The following is an 18,332-nucleotide window of genomic DNA, read 5'->3' on the forward strand; positions in this document are numbered from 1 at the left end:
GAATGCCTGATTTTGGCCCTGGGACATGGTTAGACCAGTCCGGGTGGATGTCCTCATCCATCTCATGGACAGTCGAATGGCCTCTTCCACTAGACAAGGGCTCCTTTGTCCTCCAAGTGACTTTCCCAGTGATGTTCCAGCTCATGCCCTGTCTTCCCGTTGTGGCTCCCGTCCCCAGAGAAGTGAACTAGGAATCAGCTCCACGAGGCCAGGACTGTATCTCTTCCACTCACTACCGTACACACAGCACAAAGCCTAGCTCTGAACAACAGAGCAGGTTCTCCCGTGGACCCAGCATCTAGCCTGGCCTTTCCCAGGTGAGACCAGGGAACCTCCACTGACTGCTCCAAACAGGCACTGGAGGACTGCGAGGAGTCCATGCCACGCACCATCACTGGAACCTCCACCACGGTGGCGAGAGAATTAACACAGATTCTTTGGTCTCAGTGCTCCTCGGGCTTAGTTTCTGCTCAGCTCAGGTTAAGTAGCTATTTGATTACTGGAGCCTGGCGCACTACCACCAGCAAATACCCACTACAGCTGGTTCTCTGCTGCTGTGGTCTGATGTAACAGGGCCATGTGACAAAGTTGGTGCTGTGGACTTCAGACTAGACAGTAAAAGAGACGCTGACGTTCAGAGAGAGGTGCCGTCTACTTGGCCTCTGCTTAAGAAAGCGGGGGTCAGGGACATTTTCCTCCCCTTGCCGTCCAGGGTGGCTGGATGTGCTGCCCTCCAGCACCTTTCCGGCTTCTTGCAAGAGCTCCCAGACTCTGCTTCTCTGTCCTCCGGATGTCGCACTTCCAAAGCAGACGTTCCAAATGCATTTGGTCAACGGAATCAACCAGAAGCGTGGGCTTCTCTAATGGATATGCTAACACAGGATACAAGTCATGTTTTCCATTCTGCAAAACCTGGACACACCTGAGCATTTATCCCCCCCCCCCCCAGAGAAAGACTAACCCATCACGCGGTCAGCAACTAATATTCATACTCGGCTTTTAGGATTAAAAGGCAATCCGGTGGTCCTGAGCAGCTGCTCTGTCCAGCCCACTTGAAACCTCCATTTCTTTAAGTACAAACAAACCATAATAGTTACAGCATGAAATGAGCCGGCCTGTCATTACGGGATGGCACTGCCCTTCAGGTGACGCAAGATAAGCCCTAGGTCCATTACACCACATCAGCTTCTTTGGTTTGAACATCACCCTATAATTACATCTCTAGATAAGCCCGAAGTTTAAATCTTCAGTTCCATTTAAAACCGATACGATCCATGAACCCACTCTCAACTGAGTAAGAACAGAAAATAATTACGAGCTGTCAACAGAACACTATCTCACATCAAGCACGGCTAGATTCCAAACCCCACATGACAGATGACTGAAGGTCAAACCCTGCTCCCCCTAATTGATTTCGTTATGATAATCAACAGGTAAGCTTGAAAGCTGGGGGACAAGACCATCACTCATGTGTTCTGAATCCCCAAAAATGGCCAGAGGAGTCTCTGGATTTATTTAGCTGATGGAAGAAAATGTTTTGGCATTTTTTTTTTTTTTTTGGTATCACAAAAGGACCAACCCCATATGTCAATGCATAAGGTAAACCTGTTAAATGCAATTTGCCAACAAGGCAATAAAAACCCAACTGTGCTTCCAGATCCCAGAAGCAAATGTACGCTTCCACCGTCACGCAAACCCGCTGCAGCATCAAGCCCAAAGAGGTGCTTCTGAACTCCCGAAACAGAGACTCTTAAAGGCCAGAACAGCAGAGGAGGCTTCGTCAAAGTTCCATACGTCTTGTCAAAAAGTACATGTAATACAGCAAACAATCCTTTATAAAAAAAAATAAAATTTCCAAAATTTTTACATAATCTTTGATATTCTACAACGAACGCTGTTAATCTACAGTCCATGGGCCACTAGCAGACCCACTCTTGGGATTTAGGACGTCCAAACACCCCCGAAACTCTATGCAGATGAACGAATTTTCTAGGGAGAAGGCCCACAGCTTTCAGCTAGAGTGCTGGGACTGCAGTCCAAAGCAAGCCACACTACGACTACTCCTTTGGACTAGAAAGTTCCAGCTAGCTGACTCTTTCGCATCTCTACCTATTCGAATTTTCTGTCTTAGCTGATAGATGAATGTAGAGGCATTAAGATGGTTCTCATTTGTGTGTTCTTCTCCACTTGCTGAAATCCTGCGGAACCTTCAAAGGCCAGCTCAAATCACAATTCAACAAGGCTTTTGTAGATACTTCAGCCAGAATTAATCTTCCCTGCTGTCCTCCTGCAACACCTCTCTACCTCTCCAGTGGCATTTAACGTGGTATCCATTCACGCCGTATGTTAAAGTTACTTGTGCAACTGTCTCCCCAGCTTGAGAGTGTGAGTGGAGAGTAGGGACTGGGCAAGATGCACTGACTACCGCTTTTGCACCAGCGCCTAGCACAATGCCTTGGAGATTTTGTTGAACTTAATCTTTTCGTTTCAGTGGCGACAAGAGACCACCCATTCTAATTCACTTCTTCAAAAAGTTTCTAAAATCAGTCAAACAGTCACGCACCGCATAATGATGTTCTGCTAAAAGATAAACCGCATATACGATGGTGGTCCCATAAAATTATAACACCAGAGATTTACGGCACATTTTCTATGTTTAGATACATAAATGCTTGCCATTGTGCTACAATGGCCCACAGTATCTCAGTACAGTAACATGCTGTACAGGTTTGCAGTCTGGGAGCAACAGGCCTAGGTGTAAGGTCAGCTATATTATCTAGGTTTGTGTGGCTCCACTCCAGGACGTTTTGCGTAAGAACCTCACCTAACGATGCATTTCTCAGACGGGATCTCAGTCTTTACATTGCGATGTGTGACTACACATTTGCATATAAGGCAAGTCTACCTTGGGGTTGCTAAAGGCTACACCAATGCAATTATGTAGATGGTTAGGACTTCCAGCCTATATAACAAGGAACCTTCAGACAGCTAACATTTTATCCACTTCTAACTGGATGTGAAATTTAGTAATGAAAACACTCTTGGAATTTAATGCATCACACACACATCAGGGAATGGAACCACTGTGAGATAAATCTAAGCTGGCCTGATGCCTTCCATCAGCCGGAGGCACACAGCACCACGAGGCATTACTACACAACTTCAGAAACATCAAATACACAAACTTTAAGGATAGTCCAGTCAGGAAGTGCGGGGATATCATCTGCAGAATTAGAAAAGAAGAATAAACAAGGCTATTCGCCACACGCCCGCTGATGTCGGCCCACGGGGGTTGCTGGTCCCTTTAACGGGCATGTACCAAGTCCTTCCGGGCGACATTTCCTCCCTGCGTCTCAGCTTTTAGGGATCATTGGCCATAAGTCCAAGGGGAGGGAATGTGGAGACAGGGTTGTATTTGCCAGGGAATTCTGGGCAACAGGGAGCAAGACAGCACTTGGGGGCAAAGTGGGCCGTTGCCTCATGCTGTACTCCAGTCCAGAGATGGTGGCCACCATGAAGCTGGCTGCAGAAGATGTCAATGTTACTTTCAAAGAGCAACAAAAGATAAACAAATGTGCACAGAATACAAGTAGAATCACAGAGCTGAAGGAAGAAATAGAAGTAAAACAGAAACAACTCCAAAACGTAGAAGATGCTTGCGACAGGACCATGCTTGCAGACGCTGACTGCTTAACGATGCCTTATCGAATGGGTGATGTCTTCATTAGCCATTCTCAAAAAGAAACACAGGAAATGTTAGAAGCAGCAAATAAAAGTTTGCAAGCAACTGACGCCTTAGAATCCAAAGTCGAAGCAATTCAGTGGGTGTTAGCGATTTGACAATTCAGTTGCACGCAAAAATTTGGGAGCAACATAAACCTTGAAGCTGATGAAAGTTAAACATTTTATAATACTTTAAAAAATGTGTTTAATAAACTTGAATATTGTTTAACAAAAAAGAATAAACTAGAAAGTCTTACTGGCAATCTTTACAAAAAAAATCAAAGCAACTAGTAGATTCAAATAAGGAACTGCAGAGGACAGAGTGAGGTAATGAAGTCCTCGCACTATCTAACAGAAATCCTATGTGCAAATTCAGGCACAACTGTGATCAAGATGGAAAAGCCCAACACTGAGTAAAAAGACCAGGATGATGGAGACTTCCACGAAGTAACAGCTCTGCTCCTCCCAGGTCTGCCCCCTTACAGCTAAAAAGAAAGCTCTGAACGGAACACAACTAGCAAGCGCAGAAAGAAGGTGGAAAGGCGGCGGCAGGCTACCCAGCAATCTCAGGACTTGAGGAACGACAAGGCAGTGAGTTCTCTGGGTGTCCTCACTGCCTCCTACCTATCCAGGATGGGTGCTGCAGAAGCCTCTGAGCTGGAACAGCCGAAAGGTACAGAGAAAAAGAATTCCAAGAAGAGCCTGTTCTTGGCCAAAGGACCCGGAAAAGGACGCTTATAACAGCAGGCCTTTACAATGCCCGCCCTATTCCAAATAACAAGAGAAGGCCAGGCGCAGTGGTCCACGCCTGTAATCCCAGCACTTTGGGAGGCCAAGGTGGGTGGATCGCCTGAGGTCCGAAGTTTGAGACTCCTGGCCAACATGGTAAAACCCCATCTCTACTAAAAATACAAAAATTAGCTGGGCGTGGTGGTGCGTGCCTGTAGTCCCAGCTACTCGGGAGGCTGAGTCAGAAGAATCGCTTGAACCTAGGTGGCAGAGGTTGCAGTGAGCCAAGACTGCACCACTGCACTCCAGCCTGGGCAACAAGAGCGAAACTCCGTCTTAACAACAACAAAAACAAATCCAAGAGAAAACATCGGCAGAGAAATCACATATACCACCCACGAAGGTTTCAGTGGAATTGAGGGGGAAACGGATCTTCTACCCCAAGGAACCAGGTGACACGCTCCAAGTGGCATGCCAAATAGTGTCGGCAGGGCCAAGCAGGGATCTCACCTTCCATTCTCTGCCTGGAAGCAGCAGGAGGCGCTCCAAATTCCATCACCAGGGTGGGGTTAGCAGGGCCCAGTGGGGAAGTGCACCTCCACCACGAGGCAGAAAGGGGGGATGGGAGGGTGGGAGGCTCCACTAGTTGTCGCTTTGCGACCCCCTCCCATTCCCCGGAATCAGCAAGGCCCAGAGGGGAGCTGATGTTACAACCCCATTCAACAAGGCCACAGGGTCTCAGGGACCCGGAGGTCATTAACAAAAGTGCTAACAGCCCTACGTCGGAGTCCCAGAAGGAGAGGAGAGAGGGACTGAAATAGTCATTCAAGAAATAATGGCTGAAAACTTCTCAAATTTGGCAAGACATAAATGTACAGATTCAAGAAGCCAAACAGGCCCCAACTATAATAAACGGGATGAAGCCTGTGCCAAGACAAATCATAATGAAACTTCTGAAAACTAAAAACAAAACTCTTCCAAGCAGCCAGACAGGAACAATGCCTTCACTCGGAGAGGAAGACCAATTCCAACCACAGCAGATTTCTCTTCTGGAACAACGTGAAGGTATCCTTCAAGGATGAAGAGGAAATACAGACATTCTTGGACAAAAGAAAGCTCAGAGAATCTGTTGCAAGCACACTGATGGTTAAAGAATGGCTAAAGGAAGTTCTCTAAACAGAAAGGAAATGACAACAGAAGGCGGCTAAGAGCTTCAGAAAGATCATCGGAATAGGTTAAAAAAAAAAAAAAGAGGGACAATTTTATTCAGTAAAAAGGAGGAAAAAGATGGTATAAATATAATAGCCTACTCCTGAAGAGTTTTTCAAATCACAGTTGATGACTGAAGTAAACCACCTGATGTGGCATTCGAAGTCTGTTAAAAAGTGCTAAGACATTTATAGTGAAGTGGAGTGGGTAAATGGACCCAAGCAGAAGTTCCTACACTGAAAGCTGTAAAACACTGGGGCCAGGAGACTAGGATAATTTACATATGTATACTGTAAACCTAAGGCAACTACCAAGAAAATAATACAAAGCATTATACTTAAAAAAAAAAACTATCAGCCAAGCAGGATAGCTCATGCCTGTAATCTCAGCACTGTGGCTGAGGCAGGAGGATGGCTTTGAGGCTAGTAATTCAAGAGTGGCCTGAGTAACATAGTGGAACCCTGTCTCTACAAAAACTAAAAATAGATTAAAAATTAGCTGGGTGTGGTGGTGCACATCTGTAGTCCCAGCTACTGGGGAGGCTGAGGTGGGAGGATGGCTTGAGTCCTGGAGGTCAAGGCTACAGTGAGCTACGATCGTGCCACTGCACTTCAGCCTAGGCAACAGCATAAGACCCTGTCTCTAAGATAGTAACAGTCATAATAATGAGTTTACCCTAAATGTAAAGAGTGGATTAAAAAATATGACGCAACAATATGCTGTCTACATGAAACTCAATTCAAAACAATGGTATTAAAATAATGGAAAAATACATATTATGAAAGCATTAATAAAAACGGAAGTGGCCATATTAAAATATCTGATAAAAGAGACTTCAGAGCAAAGAAAATCACTGGAAAAAAAAAAGGAGGACATTACATAATAAAAAAAGGTTAATCTATCAAGATATAATAATCCTAAACATTTATGCACCACACAACAGAACCTCAAAATACATGAAGCAAAAACTGATAGAGCTCAAGAAGAAATAGACAAACCCACAATTATCGTTGAGGACTCTTAACAACTGACGGAACTACTGAACAATCAGCAAGGATACAGCATTCAACACCACTATCAATCAACGAGATCTGACATGTGGCGAACATTCCACCAAACAAGAGCACACGCGTTTTTCACGTCATTCACCAACACAAGACCACAGAACATCTGCCAAATAGACCACATCCTAGGCCACAAAACAAACCAACCAACTTAAAAGAAGTGAAACCATACACAGTATACTCTCTGTCCCTAGTGGAGTCCAACCAGAAATCAACCAGAAATCAACAAAAGAGAGATAACAGGAAAAAAAATACATATATATATGTATTTTTTTTTGAGGGAGGGTCCCGCTCTGTTGCCCAGGATAAAGTACAATGGCACGATGTCGGCTCACTGCAACCTCTGCCTCCCAGGTTCAAGTGATCCTCTTACCTGCCTCTCAGGTTTCAGTGTGCATCACCACACCCAGCTAATTTGTTTTTGAAATGGAGTCTTACTCTGTTGCCCAGGCTGGAGTACAGTGGCATGCTCTCTGCAACCTCTGCCTCCTGGGTTCAAGTGATTCTCCTGCCTCAGCCTCCTGAGTAGCTGGGATTACATGCACCCGCCACCGCACCCGGACAATTTTTGTATTTTTTGTAGAGACGGGGTTTCACCATGTTGCCCAGGGTCTTGAATTCCTGGGCTCAAGCAATCTGCCTGCCTTGTCCTCCCAAAGTGCTGGAATTAGAGGCATGAGCCATTGCACCTGGTCACAACATTTATGAAATGACAAAATTATAGAATTAAAGAACAGAGGCCGGGTGCGGTGGCTTACACCTGGTGCTTTGGGAGGCTGAGGCGGGCGGATCCCCAGGTCAGGAGTTAGGGATCAGCCTGGCCAACATGGTGAAACTCCATCTCTACTAAAAACACAAAAATTAGCCAGGCGCGGCGGTGGGCGCCTGTAATCCCAGCTACCTGGGAGGCTGGGGCAGGAGAATGGCTTGAACCCGGGATGCGGAGGTTGCAGTGAGCTAAGATTGCGCCATTGCACTCCAGCCTGGGTGACAGAGCGAGACTCTGTCTCAAAACAACAACAAAAGAACAGATTATTCATTGCCAGGGTCTGGGACAGGAGGAGCAGATACTGGCTACAGAAGAGCAACATGAAGAGTCCTTCTCTGATGGAAATGCTCTATATCGTGACCGTATACACGTCAACATCCTGGTTGTAAGATTGTGCTATACAGTTTTACAGGACATTATCACCAACGGAAAGCTGGCAGAGGGTACGTGGGATCTCTAGTATTTCCTACAACTGCATAGGACTCTAGAATTATCTCAAAATCAAAAGTTTAATTTTTTAAAAAAAGCATGTTTAGTTCCTAGCTCTGTCATCTGCTAATTAGGTAGCTGGCCTTGAACAGATTTTAAAGTCTCTATCCTCAATTTCCTCATTCACTAAATGAGGTAATACCATCTGAAGCATTAAGAAAATTCAACACTATATTTGAAAGGATCAGGCACAATGTGTATAGCACACAGTCCGTGCTCTAAAAGGAACCTGTCAACACTAAACCTCTAAATAGCAACAAATATTATTCTAAATGGTATTCAAATGTCCAGTACTAAAAGCACTGCAGAGCAATTTATTTAAAGTCTCTTCCCTGGCCGGGTGTAATGCTTCACGCCTGTAATCCCAGCACTTTGGTAGGCTGAGGCAGGTGGTTTGCTCGAGTTCAAGAGCTCAAGACCAGCCTGGGCAACATAGTGAGACCCTATCTCTACAAAAATGAGCTGGGTGTGGTGGTTACATGCCGGCAGTCCCGGCTATTCGGGAGGCTAAGGTGGGAGGACTGCTTGAGCCCACGAGGTGAGGCAAGGCCATAGTGAGCCATGATCGTGCCACTGCACTCCAGCCTGGGTGACAGAATGAGACCCTGTCTCAAAAAATTAAAAATAAAAAATAGAATAGTCTCTTCCCAAAGTGATCTGTTCAAATAAAAATGCGGGGGTGGGGGTTGAAGAGGAGGAAACAGTTTTTGGTTTTAAATTGAAAGATGAATTTCTAACTTGTTATTGAAATGGTCACAACACATGAAGTGGGTTTAATACGAAACTATAATTAGAAAAAACAAAGCTGGAAAGGAAGATAGGATACTAGTTAACACATTTTGTTTCTGCTGATAAGAAAGTCAATGGAAGTTAACGTTTCTATGCATCAGGAGGTTGAGTCTTTTTTTTTTTTTTGAAAAAAGGTGTTTTATCACATTATTTTCTTCCCTTCACAATCCTAAAGGAGCTCTATAAACTCCTTTAGGATTCTACAAGAATGAAACATTTCCATGAGAAGTATGTCAGGTGGGAATACTGGCCTGGAAGTCTGGAGGCCAAGATTTCAGCACACAGACCCCGGGAAGGAGTCACTTCACCTCCAGGGCTGAGGCAGGTGTCCTTATGGGTGAGCGAAACGTACCCGACAGGTTTCTACGAGGCTTTGCTGAATTTAAATCTCCCAGGCACCACAAAATCTAGTCTCTAGGCAGGTTTTCTGGCATGGCAAACTTCTCTCCGCCTCTGCTGTGAGACAATTGTCCTCGCCTCAAACTTGGTTTCCCCAAAATGGACTCGGGAAAAAAGTGGTGAGGGGACAAGGAAAGGGGAGGAAAAGAAGCGAAGGAGGGAGGCAGGAAAGGAAGAAGGGAGGGAGGAAAGGAAGAAGGGAGGGAGGAAAGGAAGAAGGGAGGGAGGGAGGGAGGAAAGGAAGAAGGGAGGGAGGGAGGGAGGAAAGGAAGAAGGGAGGGAGGGAGGAAAGGAAGAACGGGAGGGAGGGAAAAGAAGAAGGGGGGAGGTCGGGAGGAAGAAGAAGGAGGAGGGGAGGAAAGGAAAAGGGAGGACTTTGCTGAAGGGGGAAGGATTCCCAATCCTTTCTTCCTTATCCCCCCCTCCATTTCTCCCGCCCTTCCGCCTCCAGGCGGCATTACCTCTCCCCTCCCCCCCTCTTCCGGATCTTCTTCTCCCAGGAAGGAAGGAAAGAAAAGCAGGTAAGGAAGGAAAAAGGGAGGGAGGGAGAAAGGATGCTATTTAGGTGTAAGCAAGGCTCCACTGTTCCCTCATCATCAGTTTTCTCCAGATCTTCCTTGGGGCCCTTTAACACAGGCCCACAGTCCTGAGAGACTGGAACCCTGACTTTATCAACTCTATGGTTCTTTTATTTTTTCACTGCCACTCAGGCTGGAGTGCAGTAGCCCAAACATGGCTCACTGCAGCCTCCACCTCCCAGGCTCAAGCAATTCTTCTACTTCAGCCTCTCAAGCAACTGGGACTGCAGGTCCACTCCACCATGCCCAACTAATGTGTTCGTTTTTGTGGCACTGCGGTCTTGTGTTGCCCAGGCTGGCCTCAAACTTCTGGCCTCAAGAGATCCTCCTGCCTCAGCTTCCCAAAGTGCAGGAATTACAGGCATGAGCCATCACACCAGGCCGACTTTTACAGCTTCTTTCACAACTATGGCAAACAGAAAAAAGGAAGCAAGAGATAGGAGAATCTGGAGATTCATTGCAATGTATGTCGATTCAAACAAAACAATAATGCCACAATGGAAGAATTCTGAACACTGGATATCTGGTGATAATTGAGCTATTACTAATTTTTAGGTTTGCTAATGGTACTGCAGTTGTGTTTTTACATGGAGGAATTATCTTTCAGCCCCTCATACATCCTAAAACCTTTCCTAATGCAACTACACAAAGTTGGATTTGCTTGCAGGCCATGGGGAGGGCACAGGTGAACAGGATTGGCACAGAAGTGATGACTGCTTTAGTTGGGCGGGGTGGGGGGGGGGGATTTACAATCATTCTACTATTTTCTCTACTTTCGCATATGTTTGAAGTTTTCCTACTAGAAAGTGTGGCTCACATTTGTAATCTCAGCACTTTGGGAGGCCCAGGTGGGAGGATGGCTTCAGACCAGCCTGGGCAACAGAGAGCCTTTCTAAAAAGAAAAAAAAAAAACCCAAGAAACGTAAAAAGAGACTCATGGCTGGTTCCTGTTCAGTCTCCACTGCTCTTCTTCTAAGCTCAGCCAGAGGGCAGGGCAAGTTGGGCTCCTACCTCACAGATCTTCCAGTGGGAAATGGGCAGGTACCACTCTGCGAGGGCACATCCAGGAGGGGGCTAAGTGCCAAGCCCCCACCCCCCATCTCCAGAAGCTGGCCCGAGTTTCCACTGCCACGGTCCCCAGGCACCCTAGAAGGGCAGAGGCAGGCCGGGTGCCATGACTCATGCCTATAATCCTAGCACTTTGGGGAGGCCAAGGCAGGAGGATCACTTGAGGCCAGGAGACCAAGACCCGCCTGGGCAACACAGCAAGACCCCATCTCTACAAAAAAAACTTAAAAATTAGCTGGGCTGATGGTGCGCGCCTGTAATCCCATCACTTTGGGAGGCCAAGGAGGGGGCAGGGCTTGAGCCTGGGAGGTCGAGGCTGCAGTGAGCTGTGGGCACGCCACTGTACTCCAGTCTGGGCAACACAGCGAGATCCTATCTCAAAAAGGGCGAGAGGGGGGTGAGGCAGAGACAACGCCAGCAGGCCCCGGGGGATGGGTGGGAGGGAGTGGGGTGCAGCCGGGGCTGGATCCGGCATCCTGGCCCCAGGGGTCCCCGCCCGCGGCGGCGGACCAACGAAGGGCCAGGGGCGGGGGTCAGCGCCCCGGCCCACCTGGGTGCAGGTGCTGGGCTGGGGGGCGCGCGTCACCTTGAGGATGTTGTCGAAGATGGTGTCGCGGAATTCCAGCAGCGCCTTCTGGTCAAACTCGCGGCCGTGGATGATGCGCATCTGTTTAAGGAACGTGGACTTGCCGCTCTCGCCCGCGCCCAGCAGCAGGATCTTCACCAGGCGCCGGACCGCGCGCCGCTCGCGCGCCAGCAGCGCGTCGATGTCGCGGCTGCGTCTCCGGGCCTCGCGCTCCGCGTCGCGCGCGCCGCCGCCCGCCCTGCGCTCGCGGGCCCCGCCGGCCTCGGCCGGCAGCAGGCAGCGGCTGAGGGTCCGCACCACCCCGGACATGGCCCCTCAGGCCGCGGCCGCGCCCCGCCGGCGCCCGGGGGCCATGGACGCTCCCGCCGGCGAGGGCGAGCCCGGGCCGAGGCACCGCCCCACGCCCCGCCGCTCGCCTCAGGCCGCGTCCGCCGCCGCCGCCGCCGCCGCCGCCGCCGCCGCCGCCGCCGCCGCCGCCGCTGCCGTAGCTCCGAGGCCCGCACTCGTCGCCCGGCCGCCACTCGGGCCCGGCGGAGGGGCGGGTCGGCGCCGCGTGAGGCCCGGCGGATTGGGCCGGCTGCCGTCCATCTGGCCGCGAGAGCCCTCCGATTGGCTCATCTCGCCAAGGGAGGCGGGCGTCCCTTCCGGCCTCGGGGCGGGGTCGACGCCGAAAGAGGCGGGATCTTTGAGGTGAAGGCGCTTCTCATTGGACGCCCAGGCTGAGGTTCTTTCTTTCAGAATGAAAGGGAGGCGGGGTCGCCCGGGAGGCGGAGCGACCGTCCGCCATGGCCAATTATAATTGCTCTGAGTGGACGTCAGTCATGCCCAACGGGTTTGGGATTGGATGTTCGGGGGACGGGGCGTGACGAGAAGTGCCAGGTGTACAGAAAGATTCTCCCTTAGTTCCCAGATTGGGTCCGCCTGTGAGACCAGGACCTCGCGGAGTAGTCCAAAGGCTGGGAAATGCTGATAAGAGGTTCAGCTGTTCGTCGTATTCCCTCCGATGATCTTGTTTCTACACTATTTTCCTTCCAGAAACACTGGAGGGGGATGGGCCATAAATTTCAAACACATGCACCCTTTGAGAGTGGCATGGGCCTCTAGGAGGCTTTGCGAAAAGCTGACTGACTAACCCCTAAAATCACCAGAAGCTCCCCCAAAAGTCTTATGTAGCACAGTGGTTGAGAGAGTGGGGTCTGGAGTTGCTGGGCCTGAGTTGGAATCTCCAGTCGACCAGTTACTAGGTGTACTAGTTGCATAAATTTTTTTTAGCAGCTTCCCCCACCTCCCCACCCTTTTTGATGTTCTTAGTTTCAATTTCCTCACCTGTAAAACCGGGGGTGTTAACAATGGCGTTGGTCATGGCTTGACATTGCTCAAATCGTCATGAAGATATAAACTGAGAACACGACCTTACAAAACACTTAGCATGTGAACTAGCCCCAAATCAGCTCTTGATAAAGATCAGCTGATTACAGATTCCTGCCTGTCCCAGATCTACTAAATCAGAACCTCCTAGAAGGAACTCAAGTATCCCTTAAGATTACAGGCGTGAGCCACCGCGCCTACTCCAATGTGTAGTCTTTTATCTCTTGCCACCCCCCACCTTTTCCCCTGAGTCCCCAAAGTCCAATCTCTGTGCGGTGTCTGTTAACTATGCTGATTATTTCTTTTGCAGTGCAGAAACTTTTTAGTTTAAGTCCCGTCTATTTATCTTTGTTTTTGTTGCATTTGCTTTTGGGTTCTTGGTCACAAAGTCTTTGCCCAAGCCAACGTCTAGAAGGGTGTTTCCGACGTTATCTTCTAGAATGTTTACTATTTCAGGTTGTAGATTTAAGTCTTTGATCTATCCTGAGTTGATTTTTGTATAAGATGAGAGAGGAGGATTCAGTTTTATTCTTCTACATGTGTCTTGCCAGTTATCTCAGCACCATTTGTTGAATAGGCTGCCCTTTCCCCACTATATTTTTATTTGCTTTGTTGAAGATCAGTTGGCTGTAAGTATTTGGCTTTATTTCTGGGTTCTTTATTCTGTTCCATTGGTCTCTGTGCCTATTTTTATACTAGTACCATGCTGTTTTCGTGACTATAACCTTATAGTATAGTTTGAAGTCAAGTAAAGTGATGCCTCCAGATTTGTTCTTTTTGCTTAGTCACAGATCTAAACTCCCTGGAAGGCTGGGCACAGTGACTCACAACTACAATCCCAGCACTTTGGGATGTTGAGGTGGGAGGATCGCTTGAGCCCAGAAGGTCAAGGGTGCAGTGAGCTATGATCATGCCACTGTACTCCAGCCTAGGCAACAGAGCAAGACCTTGTTTCGAAACCAAAACCAAAAACTCCCTGGTGACCCTGAATGCACATAATATGTATTATTTGTCATTTGCTACAAATACTACAAATCACAGCATGAATTTGTATCAGTTATGAGTCAAGACTTTGTAATCCTTGAAAAATAATTAGAAAGTCTTACTTGTTTGTGGAAATGACCTCCCATAGGAGGCCAAATACAGCTGGGCGCGGTGGCTCATGCCTGTGATTCCAGCACTTTGGGAGGCCGAGGCAGGTGGATTACCTAAGGTCAGGAGTTCAGGACCAGCTTGACCAACATGGCGATACCCTGTCTCTACTAAAAAATACAAAACTTAGATGGGTATGGTAGCGGGCACCTGTAATCCCAGCTACTTGGGAGGCTGAGATAGGAGAATTGATTGAACTCGGGAGGCAGAGGTTACAGTGAGCCGAGATCATGCCATCGTACTCCAGCCTGGGCAACAAGAGCAAAACTCTGCCTCAAAAAAAAAAAAAAAAAAAGAGGAAGGCCAAATACTAGGCCTGGCATGGTAGCTCACACCTGTAATCCCAGCACTTTGTGAGGCTGAGGCGGGCAGATCACTTGAGTCCAGGAGTTTGAGACCAGCCTGGCCAACATGGTGAAACCTCCATCTCTATTAAAAATACCAAAATTAGCCAGGCGTGGTGGTGGACACCTGTAATTCCAGTTACTTGGGAGGCTGAGGCATGGGAATCGCTTGATCCCAGGAGGCCGAAGTGGCAGTGAGCTGAGATCACACCACTGCACTCCAGCCTGGGCAACAGAGCAAGACTCTGTCTCAAAAAAAAAAAAAAAAAAAAAAAGGCCAAACACCAGTATTGAAATAGAAAGGAGGAGAAATGGGAGAATCCAAAGAAAGCAATGTTTCTGAGACAGAAATAGGGAATTTTGAGCCACTAAAGATTGGACTGGGATTCAGAACAGGTTTTTGGCTCCTCATTCAGCTTTAAGAAATTAAGAAAAAAACTGATTCACAAAACAGTTTCAGCAAGTGCTCATTCACAAATAACTTTAAATCCTTATAAATAAGCCAGGCATGGTGGGAGGCTGAGATGGAAGGGCTGCTTGAGTCCAGGAATTTGAGGCTGCGGTGAGCTATGACTGGACCGTTGCACACCAGCCTGAACAACAGAGCAAGACTCTGTCTCTTTTTTTTTTTTAAATCTTTATGAATAGCTTTATGCCTTGTGTTTATGTAATCATTAAACATTTTAAAGAGTTATTTACTTATTTATTTATTTATTTATTTATTTTGAGATAGAGCCTCGCTCTATTGCCCAGCTTGGAGTGCAGTGGTGCGATCTCGGCTCACTATAGCCTCCACCTCCAAGGTTCAAGCGATTCTCCTGCCTCAGCTTCCCGAGTAGCTGGGATTACACGCATGTGCCACCATGCTCGGCTAATTTTTGTATTCTGGTAGAAATGGGGTTTTATCATGTTGGCTGGGCTGGTCTCAAACTTCGTACCTCAAGTGATCCATCTGCCTCAACCTCCCAAAGTGCTGGGATTACAGGCGTGAGCCACCATGCCTGACCAAGAGTTACTTACATTTTTAAATGACATTATGGCATTTTATGGGAGAAATGATTGGGCTGTTGGCAATATTTGATTTGAGGATTTGACCAGGTCTCTGGACATCTCCACATGTGTCAATGGGCTAAGGTGCTTGAAATAAACAAGGTTATCTGCATACTCCACAATAATCTCTTTTTTTTTTTTTTTTTTTTTTGTTGAGACGGAGTCTCGCTCTGTTGCCCAGGCTGGAGCGCAGTGGCCGGATCTCAGCTCACTGCAAGCTCCGCCTCCCGGGTTTATGCCATTCTCCTGCCTCAGCCTCCCGAGTAGCTGGGACTACAGGCGCCTGCCACCTCGCCCGGCTAGTTTTTTTTTCTTTGTATTTTTTAGTAGAGACGGGGTTTCACCATGTTAGCCAGGATGGTCTCGATCTCCTGACCTCGTGATCCGCCTGCCTCAGCCTCCCAAAGTGCTGGGATTACAGGCTTGAGCCACCGCGCCCGGCCCAATAATCTCTTAATTATCCCTTCTGTTTGTATGACATGCTAAAAGTCCCGAGTAGCTGGGACTACAGGTGCCTGCCACCACGCCCAGCTAATTTTTTGTAGTTTTTAGTAGAGACAGGGGTTTCACCGTGTTAGCCAGGATGGTCTCGATCTCCTGAACTCGTGATCCGCCTGCCTCAGCCTCCCAAAGTGCTGGGATTACAGGCATGAGTCACGGTCCCCGGTCCCATGCTAAAAGTTTTAAAGTGCTTACAGGTGCATGATCTCATTTGTCCTCTCTACACTGCTGGGAGGGAGAGGTGACTGCCTTAGAAGTAGCTGAATCCAGGCAGCTAACCTCACCTGGCGAGAGAAGTAGGGTTAGTATACGGCAAACCTCGAACTGGAAGCCGGACACACAGCATTCTCTGTGTATAATGGGATGGAGAAAAACATGAGAACTTTGAAGTTTGTCTCCATCACCTACTAGCTGTGTGACCTTGAACAAGTCATATAATATCTCTGAGACTTAGTTTCCTTGTCTGTAAAATCAGGATGAAAATAAAGCTGTACTACATATTAAATAAGGTAATACATATAAGGTCCTAGCACTGAGCCTTAGCACATAGCAGGCACTCAGTAAATAGTAATATTGTTACTATTATAATCGTGGAGCTTTGGGAATTGGGTATTGCAAATTTAGAATAATAATGGCAGGATGGTGAAGAATCTGTAAGGAAAGACATTGTATGGTATGATATTAAAAATTAAAACCTGGGAGGTGGTCTGGTTAAATAAATTAAGGTACTAAATATAAGTGCAATAACACATTATTCCTGGCCAGGTGTGGTGGCTCACGCCTGTAATCCTAGCACTTTGGGAGGCCGAGGCAGGCAGATCACCTGAGGTGAGGAGCTCAAGAACAGCCAGGTCAACATGGTGAAACCTTGTCTCTATTAAAAATACATAAATTAGCTGGGCGTGGTGGCACATGCTACTCGGGCGACTGAGGCAGCAGAATCACTTGAACCCAGGAGGCAGAGGTTGCGGTGAGCTGAGATCGCACTCCAGCCTGGGCAACAGAGCGAGACTCTGTTTCAAAAAACAAACAAAATAACGCATTATTCCTAAAAAGAATATGCAAGACTAAAACGTATAAACAGATGGCCCACAGACATGCTTTCTTGGTCTACCAGCTGTTAAAAAAATTGGTAGAGAATAGGAGGAGTAGACTGAACGTTCCTCCCAACTTGTGTTCAGTTCCACCTCCTGAGCTAAGGAGCAGCCAGGAAGGTGGAGTCCGACGGCAGGGCCTGAAACCTTCATGTGATATAGTGAGCTCACCTGAAATCTCTAGGAAAGGAAGCAGCCACAGGGACTCTCACTCTCCATTGGGCCGGCAGTGAGGGGATCAGGAACTCAGAGGCCTGGTATAGGGCCCAGGACTCTGGGATTCCCAAAAGGACAGGGTCCCCTTGGGTCCCATGCATGCAGTCTCCTTATGAGGTCCCAGTAGGGCCTGTCTGGCCTGGGGAGAATGTGGGTGATATGGTTTGGCTGTGTCCCCACCCAAATCTCATCTTTAATTGTAGCTCCCATAATTCCCTTGTGTTGTGGGAGGGGCCCAGTGAGAGAGAATTGAATTGTGGGGGTGATTTCCCCCATGATTCCCTCAGACTGTTCTCGTGGTAGTGAATAAGTCTCATGAGATCTGATGGTTTTATAAGGGGAGACCGCTTTCATTTGGCTCTCATTCTTCTCTTGTCTGCCGCCATGTAAAAAGCACCTTTCACCTTCCACCATGATTGCGAGGCCTCCCCAGCCACGTAGAACTGTGAGTCCATTAAACCTCTTTCTTTTGTAAATTGCCCAGTCTCGGGTATGTCTTTATCAGCAGTGAGAAAACAGACTAATACAGTGTGAGAGCTCTGTGGGATGAGAGGACTGGGAGATTTCCCCCATCCCTGAACATGGGAGCTGCCAACAACTTCAGCTCTGAGACCTGGACACTTCCTCCTGGTGCTCATCACAGGAGTAGCATCCTGCCTATTACCTTACCTTTCTCCACTGCACAGGAGACTAAAGGCTTCCCCTGAAAGCCAAAGAGCTATGAGTGAGAATAAGAAAGTGTCAATAGACTTAAGGGGACCGAGGTGCCAGAGAGAAGAAGAAAAAGTAGGATATCTCACATAATGGTAAACAGATGGAAACTTTATATCAGCATCACCATCACCACCATCACTATCACCATCATTGTCACCACCATCACTGTCACCATCGCCATCATCACTATCAGCATCATCACCATCACCACCATCACTATCAGCATCATAACCATTACCACCATCACTATCAGCATCATCACCACCACCATCACCACCATCACTATCACCACCACCATCATCACCATCATCACCATCACCATCACTATCACCATCACCATCATCACCATCACCACCATCATCACTATCACCATCACCATCACCACCATCACTATCAGCATCATCACCATCACCACCATCACTATCAGTATCAACATCATCATCATCACCACCATCGCTATCACCAACACCATCATCACCATCACTACCAT

The 18,332-nt window shown here is 47.7% G+C and overlaps 1 protein-coding gene and 1 pseudogene across 1 annotated transcript in view; one reads left to right on the plus strand and one right to left on the minus strand.

The window, feature by feature from the left end:
- GNA12 (G protein subunit alpha 12) overlaps positions 1-11,884 on the minus strand; it is a 113,806-nt gene extending 101,922 nt beyond the window's left edge. Inside the window, exon 1 of the mRNA XM_010366671.2 lies at positions 11,404-11,884. Within this exon, the coding sequence (XP_010364973.2) occupies positions 11,404-11,712 (309 nt within the window). The 5' untranslated portion in view covers positions 11,713-11,884. The remainder of the gene's footprint in view (positions 1-11,403) is intronic.
- LOC115898274 lies at positions 3,502-3,840 on the plus strand (annotated as a pseudogene).
- Positions 11,885-18,332: the final 6,448 nt, after the last annotated feature.

This window comes from Rhinopithecus roxellana, chromosome 6 (assembly GCF_007565055.1).
Source record: "Rhinopithecus roxellana isolate Shanxi Qingling chromosome 6, ASM756505v1, whole genome shotgun sequence".
NCBI classification, from domain to species: domain Eukaryota; kingdom Metazoa; phylum Chordata; class Mammalia; order Primates; family Cercopithecidae; genus Rhinopithecus; species Rhinopithecus roxellana.